Source organism: Planococcus citri, chromosome 3 (assembly GCF_950023065.1).
Source record: "Planococcus citri chromosome 3, ihPlaCitr1.1, whole genome shotgun sequence".
Taxonomy (NCBI): Eukaryota; Metazoa; Arthropoda; class Insecta; order Hemiptera; family Pseudococcidae; genus Planococcus; species Planococcus citri.
Window position 1 is genome coordinate 51,523,907 of NC_088679.1, and position 26,442 is coordinate 51,550,348.

General features: G+C 31.7%; 1 protein-coding gene across 3 annotated transcripts in view; it reads left to right on the plus strand.

The window, feature by feature from the left end:
• LOC135839997 (protein vestigial-like) overlaps positions 1–26,442 on the plus strand; it is a 43,603-nt gene continuing 17,161 nt past the window's right edge. The window contains exons 1-4 of one of the 3 annotated variants that reach the window (XM_065356306.1): positions 1–326; positions 2,963–3,332; positions 19,852–20,053; positions 22,966–23,169. In XM_065356306.1, the coding sequence (XP_065212378.1) occupies positions 3,201–3,332; positions 19,852–20,053; positions 22,966–23,169 (538 nt within the window). In that variant the 5' untranslated portion in view covers positions 1–326; positions 2,963–3,200. The remainder of the gene's footprint in view (positions 327–2,962; positions 3,333–19,851; positions 20,054–22,965; positions 23,170–26,442) is intronic. The other 2 variants (XR_010557680.1, XR_010557679.1) reach the window with 2 other exon arrangements.

Here is a 26,442-nt window from a genome sequence, read left to right on the forward strand (position 1 = left end):
ATAGTTTCGGTTTTGATTTGTCGATTTCGGGCGTTTGTATTTTTTTAAAATCCATCAATCGTACTATTATTTTTGATTTTTGTGAATTTTGCGCGTATTTAATTAATTTTTTATTCATTTTTTCACCTTCATTATACGTGTTTCTTTTGTTTTTAAAAAATATGTTGTCGCGGAAAACGTAATATTTTTATTGTTTCGAGTATTTAGTGTTTTTATCGCGATTTGTTTATTCGTTTATTTTTTGTTTTCGTTAGTGCTACCTGCCTATGCTTGTGTTGTTTGCTGCAGTTCGCTGCTTGGTCAGTTGAAATCCAAGATCAATTTTGGTAAGCTTTGTTGAATCAACTCTTTCCTTAATTATCGTATTATTTTTATATGTATTTACAAGTTACATGTACACAACTTCAAACTTGCCTTATGATCTCTAGATAATAGGTACCTATACATATGTATCTATCTTGTATACCTACCTATCTAATGTCTGAGTATCAGTAGGTATAAATTACTAACTTCTTCCACCATCAGTTTATTTCAAGAGGAGTAATGTAACTGAGAATTACTCGTAAATAAGTAACCATAGTATATAGGTAGAATGCTTATATTGCGATTACAACTGGTGATCTAGTATAGGTAAGGTTATTATAAATGCAAACCTGCCGGCTTGCGGTTACTTCGCATGAAAAGTTTTCCAAATAACTCAAAATAAGTTTCATTTTTTGAACATACCTAATTTTCATATACTTAGATAAGAATGTGAAACTTTAAAACTATTTATTTGGTATACTTACCCATCCTACCTACTCTGAATCGATCAGATGAATACACACAAAAGAAAGTAGAATGGTGGATACCTTACCTACCTACATAGGTAGGTATAATAATAAGATAATCAATTACCACGATTCCTTTTCTATACCCTCTCAATGTTGATATTATTCGTCAGCTTATACCTACCACTATATACTGACCATTGAAATAAGTGATTAAGGTACATCGTTTTAGTTTTTGATCTTACTTAGACTAAAATTCAAAAAAAGTTTTTCAAAATATTAAGCTAATACTATAAGCACTCGTATGGGTGCGTGGTTTCCCAAACACCCAGGCCTAAGTATACCAACACACCTATTTTGGTATTGAAATGAAAATTTCAATTTAAACTTAAGTATCATAATCAATTCAGGAGGGGGGAGAGGGATGTAATCAAAAATAGGGTAGGTGTACACCAAATTTCGGACTTTTAGATCGATAGACATGTTGCATTCTTATGAAACCCTATATGAAATTTTGTTTTAAAAAATGAAATTTCGGTCAAGAGATTGCAGAAAATCTTTTTGAAAATGAATCAATTCTTCAGTGGATTTAATTTATTTTGAGGAACGTTACAAAATGGGCCAAACTGAATTCTTTTCGAACTCTTTTTTAAAAAGAATAGAACTCTGGATCATGACTCTTTTTTGGAGTTTGATTATTTTTCAATTCGAATTTTTTGGCCAATTTTGAGAAAGTAAGTACCTATGTCATTGCACTCTGTATACTTCTGAGGCATTAACAACTTTTTAGGGGGGGGAGAGATGTTTATAGTTACCTATACAAATTGTTACACCCTTAACATGGGGGTTTTCAGAATGAGTGATTAAATTCGAAAACAAATTCAAATTTTGTACCAATGGATCAAATGCAAAAATATATGAATAATATGAAAAAAATAAAGAATTGAAAAATGTTTGACATGTACTTGCTTAGATAGGTAACTACCTACTTACTTGGAAAAAATAACAATGAATTCAACACGCTTTTAAACTTTTTTAAAAAAGGAATCAAACAAAGAGTCAACTCACATCTTCTCCCTTCAGCATTTCATCAATCAATCGCAAGAGTCCAGGTTAAAATTTTTCAAACCTATACAGGGTAAAGTTGAACTGAGAATTTTTTGCTCAAAACATTTTTAACATGAAATTTTTTAGCTAAAAACTATTATTCTATGATTAAAAATTGAAAAAACTGAAGGCTTTGACCTTTAACCAAACAAGAAAAAAAGGAAGAAATGAAAGGCAGAACATTTTTGAATCAATACAGTGTGATTCATTTTCTTTCTCTGAGGCTTCGTTTCTGAGATACATCAGCAAAAAATGAACAGAAAAACAATCGTGAAGCATAAAATTTCTTACTGGTGAATTGTAATCTCAGCTTGTCTCGAATATTAAGTCAGTATAAGACTTTATTTTTGAAATATTTTGAGCAAAACTTGAAACGTTTAACTTTGTAAGTAGGTAACCTTACCTCCGAAATTTTTTGGCACCTTTTAGGTATGAGCCACCCTCTCTCTGGTAGGCAAGCACCTCTATTGAAAAATTCAAAAAACGATGCCCCTCAAAATTTGTCAACAGTGAAGAGACACCCTCTCCTTTGACCCTCAAATCGAGTCCAATATTTTCTACCTACTTCAGTAGGTAATTGATAGAATGCCAATTACATTTTTCTCGAATAAGTTGACAATAATCAATAATTTTTGGAATTATTGTTTGAAAGAGGATAAATTAACTTTTTGCTCAAAATTCTGTTTAAACAAAATCCAATAAAAACATTAATTTTTGTTTTTTGAAAAGTCACACATACCTACATACAATTTAGAGAAAATGCAAAATTAATTTTAATTCGATTCAAATTGGTCCGAAACTAAAATTATTTCCGAGTTGCCCTTTTAATTATGACCGAGTAATGAAATACGAAAAGTAGGTTGGTATAGGTAGGTATCTACATCAAAATATTGATACAGAATTATAGACTTCTAAGTGATCTTCAGATTTAACTTCTCTTGATTAGGTAGGTATAAACGGTATAGGTATGCTAAATAGGCCTTAAGTAGGTATATAATAGTTGGTAACAGACAGTAGAAATGTGATCACATGATCTGATAACATTATTAGATACATTATTGCTAATAAATTTATGTTGTTTGCAGATTTCAAAGAAGACATCGTCGATGAAAGTGTAATTAATGAAACATGCTCGTCGCATTCATTTACTTCGTTTCGTGACATGTGGTATATTTTTAAATGTGAAAAAAAATATGTTCATTCGTTCCGACGCGTTATTCTTTCTGAAATAAACAAACGTAATCGTATTCGCGCAGTGTACATTTTGGATATCTACTTATTGAATTACGTAAAAACTGTTTCAAAATTGATCGATACCAAAGTATGAGTTGCCCCGAAGTTATGTATCAAGCATATTATCCGTACTTGTACCAAAGGGCGAGCACGTCAGCATCTTCGCCAGCCAATGTCCATAGAGCAGCGCATTTTTCACCTTTTTCTCATCAATACGATAGGGTGAGTTGTGTTGCTTTATTTCATCAATTTAATACTTTTTTAACGCGTGTGAAATTGAATGAAGAACGTTATACGAAGAGGAAGGGAAGTGAAATGCTTTATTCTTATTAGGTACCATCTAATGAAAACCAACAATAAAAAATCTAAAATATGCCTACCTATTTAGCTTAAAGTGGGATTAGGAAACAATTTAAAAAATGGAGCGAAAAAATGGCGAAGAAATACCTTTGGAAAAAATCCTCCCTCCTCTCCACCATAATAGGTATATATTGAATAAAGAAAAGAAAAGTGACAAGCTGTACCTAAATGTTGAAAATTATTGTACTTACTTGGGTAGGTAAGTATGATTGAGAGAAATTTCTAAGTGAACATTTTTCCTAACGACGAAAACTTATAAAATAACTGTTTATCAGTTCAAAATCTTCGATCCTACCAATCGTGATTTTACAATTATTATCTTTACTACCTACACCCTGTTCAAAAATAATGCGTTGAAATTTGTCATCGCGGTTCACTTCGTATTATTGCGTCAATCATGAACCAAGTGTACTCATGATTTCTGGTTTGATGAGAACCTAATACCTAACACGAGAAAGAAGAAGGGAAGAGTCAATATAGGTACTTATATCTACTCGTATTAACGCAATCAATAAGTAAAATCTCACAAATACTTACAAGCTACATTAGAAACTGGTTGATTCGTGTAATTTTTTCCAATACAGTTATTACTTCAATTTTTCCAAGTCAGAATATCTGAGAAATAATTTTTTAATTAATAGAAGATATATAATTACTTATAGGTACGAAGTGGTATATGTGGAAATTCTTTATTGCTTATCAAAGAATAGTTGTTCTTGGCTTGATTTCTCATCTCTTTGAAAGTAATAGGTATATTATATTTATTTAATTGTTTTCACTTTAGGTACATCTTTCGGTAAATGGTTCCCAATTTGTGTTACTTGTGCCTGTGTATTTTTTTCAAAGTATAAAAAATGTTGTAAACTCAGATAGGTACCTACCTATACCTATTTATACCAGTATATAATTAATATAGGTACAATACTTTCTTTAAATACTGAAAATTGGTCCATTTTTTCAAAGCTTCTAAAAGTTTGACAAAATTTCTAGAATTCATCCCAATTTTTTACAACTTATTAAAAGTCAGGCAAAAAATAGGATTAATGTCTGCTCTGCAAGAAAAGTTTTAAATTATGTACCTATATGTTTTTTATGCCGGGGGTCTTTACGAAATTTGCGTGACGCTAACTTTTGAAAACTTGGAAAAAAAATTGACTTTATAACATTATTTCAGACTTTTAAAAACTTGAAAAAAATTTGGATATATTTTTTAACATAATGTCAAATTTTAAGAAATTAGAAACTTGAAAAAAATGACAAATTTTTTTGATTCCTATCATTCAAGTATAAGATTTTTATAAACTTTGAAAAAAAAATTGATCAATTTTCAATGTTGAGATTTATATGTTAGAGTAGATCTGATTTTACAATATTTGGACAGAATCTCAAAAATTCTAATGAATTTTAGACATTAATAAGTCAGACTTCTGAACAAAATTTTTCAAAGTTACATTTCCAACATATCAATATTTTATTAGACTTTTAAAAACTTGAAAAAAACGAGCAATTTTCAGTAAGTATTTAGAAAGTATTTTAGCTTTACCTATAGTCTAATAATTTGATCTGACTCTGACTTTTAAGAACATTGAAAAAATTCCAACGAATTCTTGATTGGATACGTTAGACTTTTAAAAACTTGGAGAAACCTATCGCAGAGTTCCTCCTAAAATTATATCGAAATTTTAAAAATGAATTAGGTAGCCTATTTGTCTTTTCAAAATTTGAAAAAAAGTCTCTTCTATCCAAAAAAAGTTGTGAATCATGTGTATGTTTTTTGATCAAGTTGGATCAATGCTTAGGATTCCAAATGAAGAAAAAGTCTGACAAACTATCAGAAAGTAATTTTTGAATGTTTGACGTAATTTTAGCCACGCATTGAATTTGTTACCAAGTTCTAGACAGAAATCATTGATAGGAACTCCACTATAGATTTTTTTTTCAAGTTTTCAAAAGTTTGACAAAATGTCAGAAAGCCATTTCTGAAAGTTTGACTTGTCTCTTCATTGATCCTTTTTCCAAGTTCGTAAATGTTGGACATACTTACCTAATATCTAAAAGTCATGAGTTTTTTCAAAAGTTAATATTCATCAAAATTTTTCCCAAGTTATTGAAAGTCTGACAAATTTTTTTTCGGTCCTCAAATGTCAGCCTCAGACTCAGACTTCAATCTAAAAGTATAGGTAGGTAGGTAATTCATTGTTACCCAAAATATCGGGGAGGTAAATTTTTTCTTAGTTGCAGCTAAAATACACCTACATCATGGACTCCAGATAGGTAACAAATTATAAATTTTGGTATAAGGAGGTCAATAATTCGATATTAGTTAAAAGACAAGGTATAAAATGATAAATTGTTGTTAATTCTTTAATTTTTCCAAAAAATATTGAAGTCATTTTCCATCAAAAGAAATTAAATTATGAATTTGGAAAATTGTGAAGAAGATTATTTCAAGAATGGAAGTAAAGTCCCCTCTCCACGAAAACTTTTAAATCATGGATAGGGATAGGTATGTTTTTTGGTCAAGTTGGTTTAATGTTCATAATTTCAAATAGGTACAGCATGAAAGTTTGAAAAAATATCAGAAAATTATTTTTTGAAAAATTGACATGATTTTAGCTATTTACCTAGTCATTTTTTTTTTTTGAGTTCTGAAGTCATATTTGCTATAATGAAAGCACACTTAATCACGAGTAAAAATGTCTAAAATTAATCATTTTTACCTATAGGTACTATCAATTTTTTATTTTTATAACGATTCTTTTCGAGATTTTAGGTAAAATGAAACTCTGTTTAGTACCTGAATAAAATTTTGTTTGAAAGAAAAGCTGAAATCGTATTTCTGAAAAATCTCTTGTGACTGTGAGAAGTTACGATGAGCAATTTTTGAAAACTTATCTCGAATGATTTGTTAAACATTTGAACAGTTGAAAAAGAGGGAACCTTTCCAACTTTACTTGATTCTCTCTCGGAGGATTTTCATGTCAATAGTGATGAATTTTTGTTCAATGTTTTCAAATTATCGATAGTCGAAAACAATCACCATATTTGTATCAAAATGTTAACTCGAAGCAATGCAAAGGAATTACACTGGTGAGTAAGTAGTATTTATTACTTGTACACGATGGCAGTTCACCGTGTAGCAAATATTTGTATAGGTAGGTAGACGTACATGTGATTAGCATATTTTAAATTCGTACCTCTCGGACGAACGAAAATAACTTTATTGAAAAAGAAAACGAGCAGAAAACGTAGGTAGGTAATGAAAAGATCATGGGGAGAAAGGACGTTTTACGATGGGTTTTCTTTCATTATACGTTATCGTACGATGAGCGACGAACGAAACGGTATGTGTGTGTATTTTGGTGGAGAAAGCGCAACAGCAACGGCAACGGAATGACGTCGTTGAGATGACATCGAATGGAAAAGAGCGCATAAAGGCAGGGGAGGTTGGCGAATCGAGGAATCGAATACGAGGCAGAGACGAAGGAAAATATCATCGTTTTAGGTTAGCAGCATTCGGAATTCCTGGCGTTTTTCCGAAGCGGTGTATAATTCAACTCTTTATCCCCTCAAATCCCCGCCTATTGACGACTGACATTCCTTCATTCGCTAATAGAGCACACTATTCATTCCTGGCATTCCTAAAAGGTATAGAAATTTTCACTCATTCAGTTTCAGCTGCCGCCATATTCTACTCAAAAACGTTGAACTTTAACTATTCGCGTATGTGGGTATAGGCAAATTATATCTGTATTTGCGAGTAGGTAGAGAAAAACTATAAACCAACGTTTTTGGTTTGTATAGCTGGTACTTTCGCGAATAAGATGTAATTCAGGTAGCTATGTAATAGTAGAGGTATGTTTACCTTCACCTTTTTGCTCGGATTCGTCAATAAGGGCAAAATAACTAACAAAAATGGGCAAATGGATGAAAAAATTTAACGAGCAGTAAAATTTGTGTCAATTTAAAGCGCAGCAATTTGATGCCATATCTAATCGCATTCATTTAACGATTTGTAGAATTTCACGAGGAAAGATCACTCACCGAAAATTAAGTACTTGTAACAAAGTAAAAACTTTCATCCGGATAATTCAGTTTTTTACCCAGCTTCTAGAAAATTTAATGACAATAGGTCAGTATGATGCTAAAATTCACTTAACAATCAAACATATTATACTTATTTACCTACCTACTTAATTTTATTTGAAAAATCAAAAATCAACATTTTCAGTACAGATTCAAACTTTGAAGTTCAGAGATGAATGGGGAGATGGTCCACACTAAAGACTTGTTTTTTAACTGAATGAGGGAATCAGTAAAACTGACCTGACACCCTTCTATTTGAACTCAGCTAGACCAAATTAAATTTAAAAAGCACATATTATGTAGGTATATTCTAAAATTGTAGGTATAACAAAAATTACAATAGGTACTTAATGCTGAAATTCGTTTTTAAATTTTTAGAAAATTATTAAAATTTCAAAAAATTGTTGTGAGGTTTGGTGAATTTTACATCTGTTTATAATGTAATGTACAAATGTCAAATACATACTTCCAGATAGGTTCAAGTACATACCTACCTGTTTATACTTACAAAGGAATGTCTTGGTCACTCAATTCTGGTTGTTCAAATTAAGGGCTTCAGCTTTGTAATGGTTTGAATTTCACAAAATAGTCCAAAAATAGTATAAGGGTAAGGGTACCAATTATGGACCAGTCCGCAATATGGACCAGCGCCCGCGTTCTCGACGCTAATTAGCGCAATCTGTCAGGAAAAAATGTTTTCCAGTGTATTTTTCACCAAAAAAAAAAAAAAAAAAAAACGAATGAGACAAAAATTACATTCTGTAAAGTCAAAACTCGCGGAGAAATTTACAAAAAACTGTTCTGAGACACTGAAAATTTTTCTAAGTGTGTTTTTCAACTTTTATTAAAATGTATATGTGGCATAATTTTCTAAATGTTATAGACTTATAGACGTTTATAATATACCTATCAAAAAAGGACGTACTCTCTAAATTTGACTGCTTCAAATTTAGAGAGTAGTTTTTGCTGGAGTGATCAGTTTTTGCTAAAAATGAGAGCATGTACAGACATTTTTGGTGCAAAAATTTTTTTATGGGGTAGGTACGCTAATATGGACCACCTGTGATATTGCATTTTTTACTCATTTTCACCATTTCTTACAGCCGCTGAAAAAGGGAATGCTTGAAATATGTACTTTTTTTGTTCATTTCTACAAAATAAATATGATGTTTTGAAACGTAAAAATATGTTTATTTTGAAATTCTTTAGGTGGTCTATGTATATTAGGCGTCCAAAATTTTGAACTGTCATTTCAACACTCGTCATTCAAAAATTTTTAAAAAATATTCAAAATTAACCTGCACTGCTTAGAATACGTTTTTTCTTTTGTTAATTTCTACAAATAAATAATGTGAATGACGTTTCGAAAAATGTGAAAGTATGTTTATTTTAAAATTTTATAGGTGGTCCACATGGATGGAACTTCATTTTAAGCCTTTGTGGAGGTTTCTACCCCCCCCCCCTATAGTTCTCAAGTGGCAATCCTCCAAAAAAAAGTGGTCCATATTTGGTGCCTCTAATATCCTTAAATTCGTCAAGAAATCAAACAATCAAGTGTGTTGTATTTTGAAAGATCTTTCTTCGAAGAATTGAGACTTCAAGAGCAGTGTGACTGTCTAACACATTTTTGAGATTTCGACCATTTTTTTTCATTTTTGAAAATTTGAAATTTCATGACAAATAGTTTTTAAAGTTTGTAACTAATTCATTCATTATTTTTTCTACCAATTTCATAATGTATTATTCATGGTGGAGAGGGGAGGGGGAAAATGGCAAAATGTTGTTTAATTTCAGCTTAAGTATTATAAATGAAAATGATTTTAGCATTTTACGATGAATCCTTTACTTACCTCTTCCTTATGATTTTAATTGAAAAACTCGATTCTGTAAAACAGATAAAAATGCATCACTGACTGATTTCAGTTTTCAAAATATTTTTTATGAAAATTAAACTTTTCTTTAAATCTTATTTTTGGTTTCAAAAAACGTCTGTTGGATAATGCTCAACTCATGTCTAACTCAAGGTTACCTACCTGCATTTTAAAAAAAATGAATGTTGAAAGAAAAAAGTGATAGGTACCTATCTATTTAATTGAAGAAATGAAAGCAGGAACATTTATGATTTTTTTGTTTGAAATGTCGAATAAAATAAAAATAAATCGATTCCTATACAGGCATATTCGTGAAAAAAATTACTCACGTCGAGAACCAAAAAAAGATGCTCATTTTTGACAAGTAAACACTCATCATAGGTATACCTATAGTAAATTAAGTAAAGAAAGTTTTAAGGCTCTGTTGTAGCATGCATAATAGGCGATACGACAAAAAAAATGCTAATAACAAAATTTGACGTTGGAAGTGAGCAGGTGTTAAATACTTTGACATGCAAAAATTTTAATTCCATACATTGCGATTCGAAAGAGTTAAACAACTAGGTACCTAAGGTAGATCATCGTGACAAATAGACTACATTCGTCGATTTGAAAACACAAATCGCCTAAAAACATTTCAACCTCGTATAAACATAAATAAATAATATAGAACACGGTAGGTGTTAAATAGCTTGTACGTCGTTAAATTAATACTTACGAAAACAAGCAAAGGATGAAAATTGGGACTACTCAAAGGTAAACAAACTAAGATATTCGAACCTCGAACCAGTCGGATTAAAAGTACATCTGATGGGGGATTACCTTACAAAAGTAATATTTCAAAAAGTCGTAGGTATATATACCTATACCTACGAGAGTGAAAAGTGCGTCTACAAGGTTCAATCATTTAATGATCTTTTAAGAAGCCTTCGTTGACCATAATAATTTACGGTAAAAACTCGTTTCAACCAAGAAGTCGGATCTGTTGCCAACAAAAAGATATTCATCTTTAATGTCGCTCATTTACCTGTTTTTACGACAAAACTTACTAGCTTTAATTAGATCCTAAGCCCGTAAAAGCGGAATAATGATCGCTGCTAAGACCGATTTTTTTATATGTACACATTTCGCCGCTAAAAAATAAATATATAATTAATGGATAACATTAAGACGATTATCAATACAAAATATTAACGAGAATTTGTTCGTCACAACTATATACCTACCTTTACCTATACTATACAAACATCTATCCTATACCTAATCTAAACATCTGTTATACACGAGTCGTATGTAAACGTATAATCGATGCGATGGATGCGATAGTTTGGCGGCGGTCAACTTGGTCATTTTTATCAACCGGCGCGGCGCGGCTTTTTCGAAACACCCTTTGAAGAACACCTTGATCTATGCGACTAGGCGCTCTCGGTGTTCCTTTGACTTTTAACCAATTGGAATTTATTGTATGGTAAACGTTGAACGGTATCGGTTGTAAATCTGTATACGATAGAAAATCATGGCGTAAAAATCAATCGTCACTGATATCGACGCGTTTTTTAAACGATCGGTAATCGATTTTCGGCGATTTACTCGTCGAGATTAGGTGTGGAATTTTTATTCGTAATTTATTTACTTAATTAATTCCGACAACGAGCGGCGGTGTTCGATGCCATTCGCGGAGACTATGACGAACAAGATATTAATTTTTATTATAACGCCAGCTTATTACGCGACTATGTTGATAAGAAATACTTATCGTAAATTTTTAGTGAAAATAGTCATCAGACGTGAGAATTTGTAATGTAAATGCTGTCGGGTGAAGTGTTGCGCCGCAGCTTTTCATTTTTGAAAAAAAAACGACAACCTAATAAATAATATAATCCTACCTACCTATTTACTTGAAATTTACCTATCGCATCTACGTAACAACTCATTAATCTGAAAAGAAAACGTAAAAGGTATTACTCATTAAGTTATCGATTTCGAACGTTACTTTACACATTGGCATGATGTGAACACTCACAGATTGTCTTACGAAAAATTGTCATCGACTCAGTTGGAAAATTGAGGATTCTCCTGAGCTTTGAATTTTCCAAAATCGAAAGAAAATTTCACAACATGATCAAAAATTTTGAGAACACTGAAATCCTGGCTTTTGAGAAAAACACCCTGAAAAGACGTATTCTCGAATGTATAATTTCATCAATCTGACTCATAATGCGATCAAATTTTCATCGACAAACATTCGATTAATGATTTGGTAAAATTAATTGGTTTGAATAGTTTCTCGTCATTATTTTTTGTTCACAAAAATTTTGCAATTCGTAGATGGACTTTAAATTCCATTGTTGCATTATAATACGACTGACTTTACCTTTATTTTAAACTTTGAATAAATGCACCAAAAATGTATTTCAAAAAATTATCGAATAAGTTGGATAAATGTGTACTAATAGCCCATAGCTCTAAGCTCTCTCTGACTCATTTCTAAATCATTTGTAAACGTGGTCTCTTTATTTGACCATGAAAAGAATCTTGAGCACTCCTCTCCTCCACTTCCACCATGAGTTGATGGATTGTTACAACTTGAAATTGGTTTAAAAAGTGATACACGTACCTAATGATCCAATGCAATAGTAAAGATACAGTCAAAGGTGTAAATAGTGTATCTTTTCATTTCTCATAATACCTAATTTACGTGATAGGTAGCTAGATAGCTACCTTGTCAAGATAAGCATGTAAAGTATGCATAGTTGACCATCCACACACATTCCTGAGTGAACAGACGATCAAAGCCATTTTGATTCGCCAATTTTCGTCAAATTCTTATTTTACCATACTAATTCCCTCCTTTTTTCTTTCAAATTACCTTACTCTTTTTTTGGAAGAGAGATTCAAGAAAACTACCTGATCCCACATGTAGCCTTTTCCTCTTCTATCCCTCTTCACCATCTGAATATCTTTTCATGAATCTTTCGGGTATACAGTCATCGATTTTGAAAATTTTCAGATGTTTAAATGGGAAATTAAAGTATCTACTGAATTTAGAATTTTCTAAAATAGTTCAAAAATTGAATAAGTTGATAAAAAAACATCGAACGATCGGTTATTGTTCCATAAAATCAAAGTAAGTAGGTGTACTCGTAACATTTACACTGAAATCTAGCATTTTCAGAGCCACTTTTGACATTTTTGTGAAAAAAAAGCGTGTATTGTGAACCCATTTTTTTTTTAGAAAATTTCCAAAATCCTAGAATATTTGATTTGGCCGCTAACTCGTTGAGAATTTTCTTCACATTTCATGTTTTGAAAGAAAATTTTTACATGAGAAAAAAAATTCAATTTTTCTACATTAATTTAGAAAGTTAAAAAAAAAATTGGGGCTCCCAATGAATATTATTAGGTTCCTCGCACGTGTCAAAATTGAGTTTCTGCACGTGATTGCCTTCAACTTCAAAAAACACTCAGGTGCCTATTTTTATCGACGTACACGTATATTTTTATTTAGATACCTGGTGTTTCCAGTTCAGTTCGTTTACCTACATAAAAATATTTCGCGGTTACATGAGTCACGAGTGCCGTTTAAACATTCGAACCACAATTTATTTTAAATATGATTAGCCACGGGAATTAAAATTAATGTTTATCTTAATGATGCGCATGTGACGATTATTTAAATGAATACGAGGTGCCAATTTACTATCGAGAGTATGACTAATCAACTTGTATCACATAAATATGAGTGCATGAACTGGTTTAACTGGATGAAAATGAAATTTTTTTGTTAGATTTTTCAAATTCAGCAAGTTTACTATATTTTTTGTTGCGAGTTTTCAAAATAAATGCTGCTTGTATAAAAACATATTAAAATGCCATTTTCGAACAAATAAAATGACAATCACCCTATTAGTAATTTGCAAAAAAATAAAAAGATATAGGTAGGTAGTTACCTATTAAATCATCAGCACTTAACTCTTAAGTACTGTATGTATTAGGTACCGTACGTCTTGTACATGCGTAGATACTTACTTCTGCCACGAGTGGACATGTAAATTTTTTGGGACCATTATTTACTTTAGTTATACCTACCTCAATTTTTCAAACGTGCTTTAATTCTCATAGATACGTACTTGTCATTGCTAAAAAATCAAATTAAAAGTTTCAATTTACTACAATAAGTTATAGCGGTCTACTTTTAAAACAGAAGTGCTCAATGTAGATATGCTTAAAATTGCATTTATTTCTGATGTAAAGGCAGCCAAGATTGTATTAAGAGAAACTGGAAGCAACGAGTGAGAAAGATGATAGCCTAGAAAAAAAGAATCAGCTGCGAAGGAAATGTTTCTTATCGCTGTCGCGTGTGCGAAAGGTTGTTGCGAATCAAATTATTACAACGTAAAGTGAAGATGAAATGAATTGGGCTGAGAATAAAGGATTAGATTAGGTTATTATCACTTCCAGCAGTTGTAATTATAACAAACCTACAGTTCGAATACGAGGAGCTGATATTATCATAACCGGTATTTTATACATCATTTATTAACCTTGCATTTAGCGAAGAATATGTCTCTATTTGTTGAAACAACTGCAGATAAAATTCCAGGAATATAAAGTGTTCAGATGCAGCTTAAAAATATTTACAAGCGATAGATCCAATTTATATTTTGTAATTGCTTCTACTATATTTATATGGTCGACTAATAAGCCAACGTAAGTAATGCTCACTACTTGCCAACAATAAGTCACCAGTCTCAATTTTATTCTCTTGATAGTTGATTTACAAGAACACATTCGAGTCGGTAAACTCATTTTGCTATGTATGTATAGGTAGTAAAATGAATAGGATATTCAATTTTCTGAGGATCGTAAATTTTTTTACAATTTTTATACAGTGAAGGGGTAGCCGGTGGGTAGGTATGATCTTTTTGCATATGGCAGGAGAGAGGAGTAGCTTAGTACCTACCTACTAGTGACAAGTATGGTATATTTTTATTGAGCTGTGGCACGAAAGAAAAAAAAACGTAAAAGGAACAAATTGTCAGTGTTGAATTTGGTAGACATCTTTACTAATTATCTTCTAGGTAGGTATAGACCTATACTAAAATACAATCAAAATGTTACAAACCGACTGAAAGTATTCAAAACAAAAATTCAATCATCTGACCGATGAATTTGTGCTGCAATAGAAATTCCAGTTCAGAAATTATACGAGCATATACGTTTTATATATGAGTTAGCAACGCTCGATTAATAAATTATTCTCAACACGATGGATGGCAAGTATTCATATATGTCTTCACACGTTCATCTCATCATATTATTTTTATACGATTCGCTTTTACACACGCACGCGACATATAAAGTCGACAGTTTTGTTTATTCATTCTTCTTCAGTTGTACGAACAGTTTAAAAAGGAACTGTACGTTTCTGTAATCGGTTACGTCTAATACATTTCAAGGAAATTCAGAAACCTGTTACATCTCGTGTTTCACATGGACAAAACTAGATTTCCCTCTTTTCATATGGTACACAATTGCGTTCACATTTCTTCTAAATGGACGATATGCTACACAGTACAAACACACACACATGCAGATGCATACAAAGGTACCCCCTGACTCTTGAAACAAAACCAGCATCAGCAATAACGGACCCAAAAAAATTCTAAAAAGTGAGTGCATGATTCTATGAAAGTCGAGCTTTGATTTCTATTTATAGAAAAAGAGTATGCTACAATTTATTTCGAATTTCAGGAAAATTTTGACCTTCAAGTTAACAATACTTACTACGTATAGGTACCTTTACATAGGTACATCAACAGAAATTCAGGAGATATAGATGGTAATAGAGGTAGGAAGAAAGGGACAAAGTGAACTTCAAATCTGAAAAACTATGCAAAGAGATGAAAAAATGACGTACAGATATTTGGAAATTATTATTATTAGGTATTTGAAAACATTATCATCGATAGAAAATTGTTTTGCACTTATGTGCCTAAATGCGTAATTTCAGCAATAAATATTTGAAAATTGGTCATCAAAATTCATACTTAATGTAGGTAGTGGGGCCCGTGTATGATTAGTTCGTTGGATTTCTATATACACAATAAGGATTTAATTTTCAAATCTCAATCTCGCATTCGTAGTACGTACATCATGGAACGATAATTAGAACTTTTCTATAAATGTATCTGTCGTAGCCTTCAATACGAAACACACACGTGTTCTCTGACACAACAAGGTTATTTTTGTTCCACCACTGGTACTACTGGTGCAAACGCTAACTGATTTTCTATTGTTTTTAGTTAATTCAGCTGCATTAATCATTTTATGTTACACGAAGGTATCAGAAACATTTACAAGCTACAACCATAATGTCTTCAGAAAGGTACATTAGCGTGCGAGCGGATTATGTATTTTATTGGTAAGGACATATTTCAGGCGGACTGGGTATGCAAATTTATTAACATCTTTTTTCATTTTCAATAATAATCGATTCAAATGGATAGGTAGGAGGCAGGGTAACGGTAGAAAAACAACATTATTATACAAGATGCTCGTTTGCTTATTGGAAATCAAGTCTTGAGATTCGGATTCAACTCGTAAGTGAGTACCGAAGAGAACCGAAGAGAACACGAAGGGTTGCTTGTCTGATGAAAAAAATATTCGAGCAAGTTTTTAACCATCATTTTACATAGGTATAAATATAGTAGGTAAATATGTACTTTGAAAACTAATTTTTTTAAAAACTGGGCCAATTTTTTTTATCAACATCAAAACACATAATTAGTGCTCTAGATAGAACCCCAAAAATTGATTGAATTTTTTCAAGTGCCACTCGAAATTTTTTTTTGGAAATTATACTTTACGAAAATTTGTATTTGGAGCCCTTCAGGAATTTTCATGGTACAAAATTTCCCAATTATGCGGTTAAAATGTTTACTGTGAACCGTATCTGCGACTACGAATTATTAACTTGGTGGAAAATCCACTCAATTCAAATGCAAACTCAAATACGTAGAATTTCCTCACCAATAATATTGTCTCTTTGAAAATTTTCAAATTTCCTAAAATTTGTCAAAAATTCGAATGATGAAAATGTTAAGAAATTTTGAGGGCTAAAAATAATTTTTTAAGTGAAGTGCAGCTTTACTTACGTAGTTCCAAGATAGTTTGAGCAGTTCAAAAAATTCGTGTGTTGGTATATTTTCCATTTTATTAAAAGAAAAACAATAATTTTAAGTACGAGTACCTAGGGGTTTTTTAACTAAAAATTTCAAAATTTTTATTTATATTTCGTTGAACTAAATATATGTGAATTCATCATTTCAGTTTTGTTAGCTTTGAAAAATTATTTTCTGCGAATAGAAAAGGTACAAATACCTGTTGCAAAAGTTTGAAACAATATTTTACTAGCAATGAAAAAAATATTTATAAAAATTACGCTCAATATTATACAAATGTTACTATCAGAAACACTCGAAAGTTTGAAAAAAATAGTTCACAGACAATTCGTCATCACAAATGCTTGGGTACTTCTTCGCTTTGAATTTTTTTTATCACTACTCCGATGAGTCATTTGAAATAGTTTCTACCAGGAATTCCGTTGTCTACAAAATTTCAGACCGTCAGACGAAACATTGCGACAAAACACTCAAAGTGTCTCATAAATTTTTCAATTTTTCCCTCTTGTATTAAATTTTTATGCAACGAACGCGATCCTATATTTACACGTACATACGTACCTACTTACCTATTTCATAATGCTTTAACAAGAGTTATCGAGCCATTAGGAAATTTCGCGAAATTAATTTCAAACACATACAAAAAAAAAAAAAAAAATGAAAAAATATTTTAAAACGTTTCCCTAAAATAATTTTCAGAAATAAGGAAGACAATAGCGAAACGTGGTTAATAATGTGTGTCGCGGTATTTCTAAATGTAATATATTTCGTTTGTTGCCATTAAAAGAAGAAAAAAAAAGGCGAAACATAGCGTTATTTATTACTTTTAACTCTTACTATTTTTATACACATGTGTGTTAAGAAGTTGTACTGACTGTAGTATTTATATGCTTACAATTGATAGAGAAAATTTATACGTATGGTTTGTATGGTTTTGTCTCGCATCTGCTTGATTTATATACCATTTATTTTTATTTCTTTTTGCGTTTTTGCTTCCTCCTTCATAGTGTTTTCAAGTTTAATGAAGAAATAAGCCTATACAATGGAGGCGACGATCATGAACATGTTTGTTATATTGTACCTACTTACATACTATAGAGAGAGGTATCATTTGTATTTTGTATAAGTAAAAGTAGGTATATATTAAAATGCAAAGTGTGGTGAACAATTAGATTCCCTATTTCGCAATGATACATGTTTAATATACGTACCTGTCTACGTACTTGGGTGCCTCGAATTCACTGACTTAAGAAATCAATAATTTAATGTACCTATGCTGATTTTGAGTTACATTAACTTAAAACACACTTTTGCTCAATATCTATGTCAGAAATCAAACAGGTAAATAAAAATGAGGAATTATTAGCTTTCATTGGATATAGTATTTGTACGTATTTGCGCGATGGAAATGATGTTATTTCGACACATTCCTCGTTATATTTACTTACATGCGATATTTATTTTACGTCGTACAGAGAAACGATTTGTAGTACGAAATAATTGAGACAAAATAGCAATAAAATTATCCATATCCATAAATATATAATATTTGAAATTTTTTATTTTTGGGAAGCCATCGATTCGGTGGCAATTTGAATTTCGATAGTTGATTTTTATTGGTAATTTATTTCGACTAAAAATTAATAAAATATTGAAAAATGTTCGAATTATATAATAAAAACGTACGTCATCGTAACGAGTAAACATATAAGTAAGTAGGTAGTAGGTACCTACGATTTACTCAAGTTGGAGTAAAAACGTAGGTAATAAAATAACCTTCGAAATATTTTATGAAAAAATTTTACGTACGAGATACCTGCTATATTTACCTACAGTGTGTTCAAAAATATTGAACTCGTCTCAGCAGGTGTCCCATTTTTTAATACGTACATCTTTCGGCGAGGTACCCATTCCCGAAAATTTTCAGAAAAACCGCCTTTTATACATGTATGTGAGCTGTAAGTTACAGCGTCTTCTGATTGGCAGTACGTAGGCTACTTGTGACTGCTCTTCTCATCACACAGATAGATATCGAGCTGAAAATGAATAAGATGGAGATATTTGCAGGTATATTTTATATAGGTACGAAGGAGCAATGAATGCGATGATGAAGCAGTGAAGATATTTTGACATGATGTATGCAAGTATTAAAAGGTCCAGTACAGAAGTTACATAGAAGTGACTCTCGCTGATGAACTGATCTTTAAAAAAAAAAAATTAGAAAAAAAACAGGTGAACAGGTTGAGTTGCGGAAAATGGAAGAGAGGAGTCGATTGTTGTCGCCGCCACAACCATAGACACAGAGGAACTGGCGGTAACTAGTATCGGCGACCATTACAAAGGAATTTACCGAATTCCAAGCCTTTCTGTAACAACTACCGATAGAAAATAAATCAACGAGACACTATACTATATAAAATGCGCACAAATCGGTTATTCTGTGCACCCCTATTGTTACTTGTATTATATCTATACACAACGTATCGTAGAGGTACCTACACACCAAACAGTTCGCTAACATAAATTTATAGAATTGTCTTTTCATTTCACATAGCAGTAATTTATCCAAAAATCAACCACTAAACCGTCTTAATATATTTGAAAAAAAGCAAACAAATCGAACTAAGAATTTTAACGAATTCTGGAACGATCAAACGCGAACACTGAACAGTTCTCATCATTTGTTACGTAAGAGTTATTGTTTCTCAAGACTTTGATCTTGCTGGTTTCTTTTCTAATATACCTATACTTATTCGAGATAATACGACGTGATGATAAGAGTTTGGTGAATTATAGCTCTTGTTTTCTCTTTTATCGCTACCTTTTCCTATTTATTCATCGGAGTTGTCATAACTTTTTTTTTTTACATCTTCGACTAGGTATTCCTAACTAGGTATCCACAGTAGCTGAATTCCTGCGTTCTGTTTCAGACGTGTAGCGCGACTGAGGTACGCAATAAAACCGCGGGAGAGCCGAGAGATGTTAAATTTCTCAAAATATTGACAATTTATTCGATTATACTTATTCTTATGTCGGGTACTTATCACATATATCTAGGGGTATTTCTCCTTACACTCGTATAAAAGCACTACCCAATGCTTAATTACCTATTATCATCAACCCTATTTTACAGAGAGAGAGAGAGAGAGAGAGAGATAGAGTTAGGGTTGCCCTTTGAATAATTTTCTCGAATTATGGAAATGAATATCATTTGTGTTGTTTTTTTTTCGTATTTTTCAGTTTAATGTACAAAGATCGTTAGATCAACCTTCAACCTCCAGTCTAAATAGTGAAACTTACCATGTACCACATCACAGTCACACACCTTCTCATCACAGTAGTGCTGGATCTGTGAGCTCTAACGGCGGAGTTGGTAGTCCAGGATCGCCTACGACAGTTCCCATTAGATATAAAGAAGAAGATAATTCAAATTCAAAAGATGGTGAGTGTTGTAGTCTATTATTATTATAGCTATAGACGATTAATTTTTGAGGTTGAGTTGACAATAAATGGGGTACCTGTGTAGAATTTTTCTTCCGAGGGTACCCAGAATTGGACGAACTTTTCGGAACGTGCCCTGTGGGAATTATAAATTGGAGGCCTCTTCTATTGGATATGAAAACAATTTTTAAACATTTTCAAGTTTTTAGCAACCAACAAAAAAAAAAAAAAACATTTTGATCGTATTTTACGTTTACCATGCGATAATGTCTGGGGCAGCATTTGACGCTCCTTTTTTCGAGCCAGTTCTTACTTGATAAACTGCAGAAGGTTTTTTCAGTGTTTAAATTATTTAATTAATTTTTCACCTTTTTAAACAATTTTTTGAACATGGGGAAAAATTATGAATTTGAGCCATTTTTTAATCCGCAAGGTTGCGTCCGTAACCCCCTTCCCCCTCGGCCCTCCTCACACATCCGACAGAAATGGGCAATCTGTTTTTCAAGTAGAACGAACCAGTTCGAATAATTATTCAATTTTAACCCTCAGAACAACACAAAAACAACTCTTTTGAGCCATCCTAGAGCCCCTGTAAGTTTTTAATTTTTTTCTATGAATTTAAAATATTTTTGGAGATGCCAAAAATAGATTTTAACACCTATAATTTTGGTTAAACTGCAACTTGGTGGAGACTCTGGAAGGGCTTGAAAATTTTCATCTTAAAATCGGGATGGTTTTATCGATCCAGTAAATAGGTAAATGAATCGCATGTTCATAATTTTTCATGAAAAAAATTGAAAAACTTACTGAAGGAATCAAAGTGGCTCAAAAATTATTGTTTTCATGGGTAGAAGGTTTGTAATGAAATGATAATTCATAGTTGTTTGTCTTGTAGGTATGCAACAAAAACTACATATTTTTGAAAATTGAAAATTCGCTTTAAAAGCAGCCATTCAAACTTTTTTAAATTTTAGAAAATGTGCAAAAAAATTCAAAAATTAATTTCAGCGCATAAAATTTTGGTTGTGAGGGATATTTTAAGAGCTTACAAGGGAACTATATCCCGGTTCCCAGCCATCTACCTCCAATTTGAACGAGACCGCGAATTCTGGAAAGAGCATAAATTGAAACCTCATTACCAAAATTTCAGTTGCCTTGATTGATTTTTTTTTTTTTTGGTGTATTTTTGAAAATTCAAAACTGATCATTTTCAGTGATTTCTGCTTTTAAAAAAATCTTTACCTACTTTTTTACTCGGTAAAAATGATGAAAATGTAATGGGTGGAATTGGCCACATTACAAAGGTGATAAGTACCCCCTTCGGTTCTCCGCCTACAGTGCGCTTTATTCTAAATTCATTCCTTGCAGCTTCGGCACCAGAGAATGACCACATGATCTCGTGAAAAGCTAAGTTGTCGGTTAATACTTTTACGTTTATTTTCGGTTAACTTGTTCGATTTCTGTTAAAATGTAAAGCTTTACACGGTTCGCGATAGTGTGCTTTATTTCATTCCTGAATACTCGGTGGTAGGTAATTTGATTATTGAATATGCTTTCTACTGATTTCCAAGTCCTATAAGACCCTGGACTGGACCAATGATGTTTACTTTAGGTAAAAGTACTCGTTAACTAAGCTGCATGAACCTATCTCTGGTATCAAGTTATTCGCCCACTCTTTCAAAAAATAGTCCTAAAACTAATATCAACTCCCTCGAATATAATTTCACAATTTCTAGCCATTCACGAGCCTCTAACATGATTTCCAATTTTTCCGGATGGCGTGGAAATTAATTTGTGAAGCTAAAAATTGAATTATGGTGTATTCTCGGTCTGTTTAAAAAGTTTATCCACATTTGAATCGATTTCTAGGTGAACATCCCGAGTGATTTTTTGACCAATGACCAGTTTATGAGACGAAAATTCATAACACCAAAAATTTTCTGTTCGAAGTGAAATTTAAAAATTAATTCGAATGGCTGTATCTTTGTTAACCCCCCTCCCTCCCCTTCCGTATTTCACGGGTTTGAGTCATTCTGGAGCTTTCTGCGCTATTTTCGATTTCTTTCAAATTTTAAAAATTCTGTAGAAACGATGTGGAAATTAAATTTTGGGCAGCTAAAAATTGAACTGTGACTTATTCTCGACTCCTTTAAAGGATTTACCCTCATTTAAGCTGGTTGCGACTCTAACCAGTACTTATTACTAGGCCTGTTTTCTATCCGAAATTCATAATCGAAAGAAGCTCCTCGTTCAGAAAGAACTCTCACGACACATTATTACGAATTAATCATCCCAAACGAATCTCACATCGCGTTGTCGTCGTAAAGAAGTCGAAAACAAAAAATTCTACGTCGGTTTTCAATTACCTACAAACCCAGTTGACTTTTCACAGTTTTTAACCCGGTAGTTTTCTGAAAAAGTTAATACAAAAGAAGCGCAACCGTTGAAAATAAATTTTCCCTCGGAAAGACTAGGTATCCTTGTTTCGCATTTTAATGAACGTTTACCTACTTGAGTAAAAAAAACCTTCGAAACAACTTTTAAAGAGGGTAAAAAAAAACCATGAGAAGTGGAGCGAAAAAAATGAAGATATTATGTTGCTGTTTATTAAAACTTTTTTCTATGCTAAGAAAGTGATGACTTTTTTCTTTCGTGAGATCGTTACGTAGTTTGATAAATTGCGGTTAAAGTTACATCTCAACAGCTCATTATGTTGCGGTGAAATTGTTTAAAATAAACAAGAGATGAAAACGCTAGTAAATTAAAAAAGTCCTGCGTTGTTTTTAGAAAAGGTTGACGGGAGATGTATTAATAATAAAATATAAATAAAAGACCGATAACGCGCCGGTACCTGATCTCTACAGGAACCGCGACAAAATACCAAATGTATTAATTTACTGCTCTTCGTTGCAGGTGAGAGAAGGGAAACTGCAGTCGACGATGAAGAGGAAGATGACGCTGGGTCTACTAGTAGTAATAGTAGAGCCCAATATGTTTCTGCTAATTGTGTCGTATTTACCCATTATTCAGGCGATGTTGCAGCTGTTGTAGACGAGCATTTTACCAGAGCGTTGAATTATGCCACTGAATTAAAAAATAATGTTGCTAATACCAAAGGTAAGATTTTGTTAATTGATCTCGTCTACTTGTAAATTATAAATTCTACCTAATTTTGCTCCTGAAATTAAGATATGTCCACCTAACTTGGTACCATTAATCAAAGTCTATGTAACATTGTTACATTATGTACCCACTTGAATGTAATTTTCAAGGTGTATCAGATTAATCAACTTGCAAAAAATCATAACGTAATTGCGTCTAAAATTGTCCATTGTATTATAACATGCCTATTTACACCTCACAAACGACAGATAATAATATTGCGTCATTTGGGTATGAATGAGTTTATAGGTATAATACGCGACGTTATGACCAAAGGTACGTAACTTGTAACGAAAAAGAAAAAAAAGAGTTAATTAATGGGAACAGGCCTTCCTGTATAAACTAAACAAGGTATTTAAATTTAAAACGTAAAGGGTCTACTGGTTGATGATTCTGGCTTGTAAACAAGGTGTTAATAACATGTATACTTGAATGCGGATCGTGGGATCAGAATCACATTCTTAAAATATTTTCCGGATAAGTGATACAGGTGCAATGGCGAACAGATAATGCGCGCGCATTAAACCTGCACTCTGTGGGATCATGTGAAAGAAAAAAAAATCGTACTTATAAAACAATAAAACCTGGCTCCGATTCATCATAAAAGTATACCTAATAACTTATTCAAAATCTTGTAGATTATTTTGTCGTATAAGTACCAATCGGTAAGCTTTAAATAAAATTTAACGACGCGACGACAGGTTTTTTTTGGAAGACCACCGAGTTTTAATGTGTGTTTTAAATTCTCACTCTTATTAGACGGCGTGATTTACTTTCGTTTTAACACATCCGAGTCATTTTGTTAAACAAATGTGTGAAGTTGTATTATTCATTTTTAAACAAAATCTTTTCTTTTTTTTCTAATATTTTTTTTTAAAAATTATACCTACGTTACGAGATAGGTAACCATATACCTACTTACCTACTCATGTGAATATATGGTACGAATAGACCAATTTATATTTTTAATGAAAAGCAGAATTTGATAATTTTGCTAATCATGTTTATTCCTTTTTATTCGTGATTTATAGTCCCAAATATAATTCATACTCAAGTAGATACGCCAAGTACATCTATGGGTACCTATTTCCTATTTCATCGAGTAGATTTGGAGAACTAAAAATAAAATAGACTACCTATGAACCAAATTTCTTGCAAATGCAAACCTATAGATGAATACGATACCTATGAAACAAGTACAGATGTTCAATTGTGGAGATAAATAGCAGATAAATGCATTGTAATGTACCTACTTAATACCTATTTAGTGAAACGTGCGTAGAAAGCTGTTGAATGTATCGATCCCATAGACGGCTTAATTTCAGGAAATGAATGTATCTATAGGTACGTAGTTACGACGTAGGTACAGATAAGTTAATCATTTTATTAGAGCAATTAAAATGAAAGTAGGTTCGAATGAGTATTAATCTACCTTTAAAATGTAATTTTACTCTTTATTCCATTCAGTTTTATTGCAAATGATGAGTGTAATGTAATAAAGCTAATCCAATTGAAATATGAGTTTGAAACTTCGTATATGTATTGTTCGTACAAAAGGTCTGAAAAGTAATAGGCTTGCGTATATTGGCCCACTAAATGAGATATTTGTTATTTTGAATGCGCGAAAATTGATATGTATGTAGATGTACCTATAGATGGTGTGCTTTTTACCATTTTCATAAAGCCAGTTTGGTATAATTTTCATAGGTATCAAGTGCATATTTAAAAGAAATATTATATGTATAGAGACAATTAATAAACATACTTACTTAGGTATATCTACAAATTTTTCCAAAAATTGTACGAAATGGAATCCATTTTTTTATAAATAATTAATAGGCATTGAAATAAGGATGAATGTGCCTAATTGTGAACATTTAATAAGAATACTTACGCCATGTTGACTCCTCGCAAAAAATTAGTTGATCAAAAAAATATTTTTGGTAACCTCTGAACATCTGAACCTTCAACCATCTTATCTCTGAACTAAATAACACTCAAAGTACATGTACGTAGGAACCAATTATTTCCAATCATAAAATTTTCTCTTTAAAGTACCTTATGTGTAAGTAGGTTCTAGTAGTCATTTTTCAAAAAAAAAAAAAAAAAAAAAAAATGATAGATAGGTATTAATTAAATATGCACAATGTAGGTGCTCACATATTTTTGAGCGGTAAAAAGTGCTCATTGTACCAATATAAAAAATTTGTAGACTAAAAATTACTACTTTGGTGACATTTTGAGCTGATAAAGTAGGTATGAATAGATTTTTTTAAAATGTTCTCGATTACCTAACAATTTTGCGCGTTGTAGAAAAATTTAATATAATAGAAAGCTGTGGAGAATTAATTTTTCAATTGTATTGCTTCAATTTATTGTGATCAGCTTTCCTCTAGAGAACGTCTGTTTCAGAAATATTTCAAAAAGATTGTTGCAAAATAGTATAGTTGAAAAATGCACTTGTAAGGGATTGTTTTTGTTATGTATCGATACCTACCTACAAATATAGAAAAATTATTTCGAAAAAAAGGTAAATTACCCAAAGTAGTTTTTTTCAGAACCATTTTTCTATACCTATTTAGTGCTCGTCATCAAACATTTTTCAGCACGAATTCGTGGTGGAAAACATTGACGATTTAAATTATGAAATTTTTTCCTGCAAAATTGGAAAAAATTGAACAAAATGAACATAAACCAAAAAAAAAAAAAAAAAAAAATGGGAAATTATAGGTACATAATTTGTTGGAAAATGAAATTTATTAGACGATAATTTTCACTTTTTTGTCTCTCTAATACACAATGTTGAAACTAATTGAGCTGGACAAATTTTAAACATGTTTTAAAACCTTAATATGACATAACTCCGGCGCATTTAATATCTACATTAGACCAAAATTTTGAAGTTCATCAAACAAGAAATTTTTCCCCTGCTCTGCTCGGGTCATTTCAGACATATTTCAACACCTTGTAATTTTCTTTGATTAAGTAATAATTTTTGTACTTTATTGATCTACTTTAAAATGCTGTTCATGGATCTGACAGTGTAAGCTACATTATTTACAAGTTTATAAAAATGGAATGTGTGGGTTTCAAATAGTGATTATCATTTTTAGTAATATATAGCTAGACTTGGAATTTGTGTAGGGTTTAACGTTTTAAAGTTAAAACATTGGCTAATGAACCTCTCGTAGTCCAAACTCCAAACTCCAAAAAAAATAAAATAAAAAA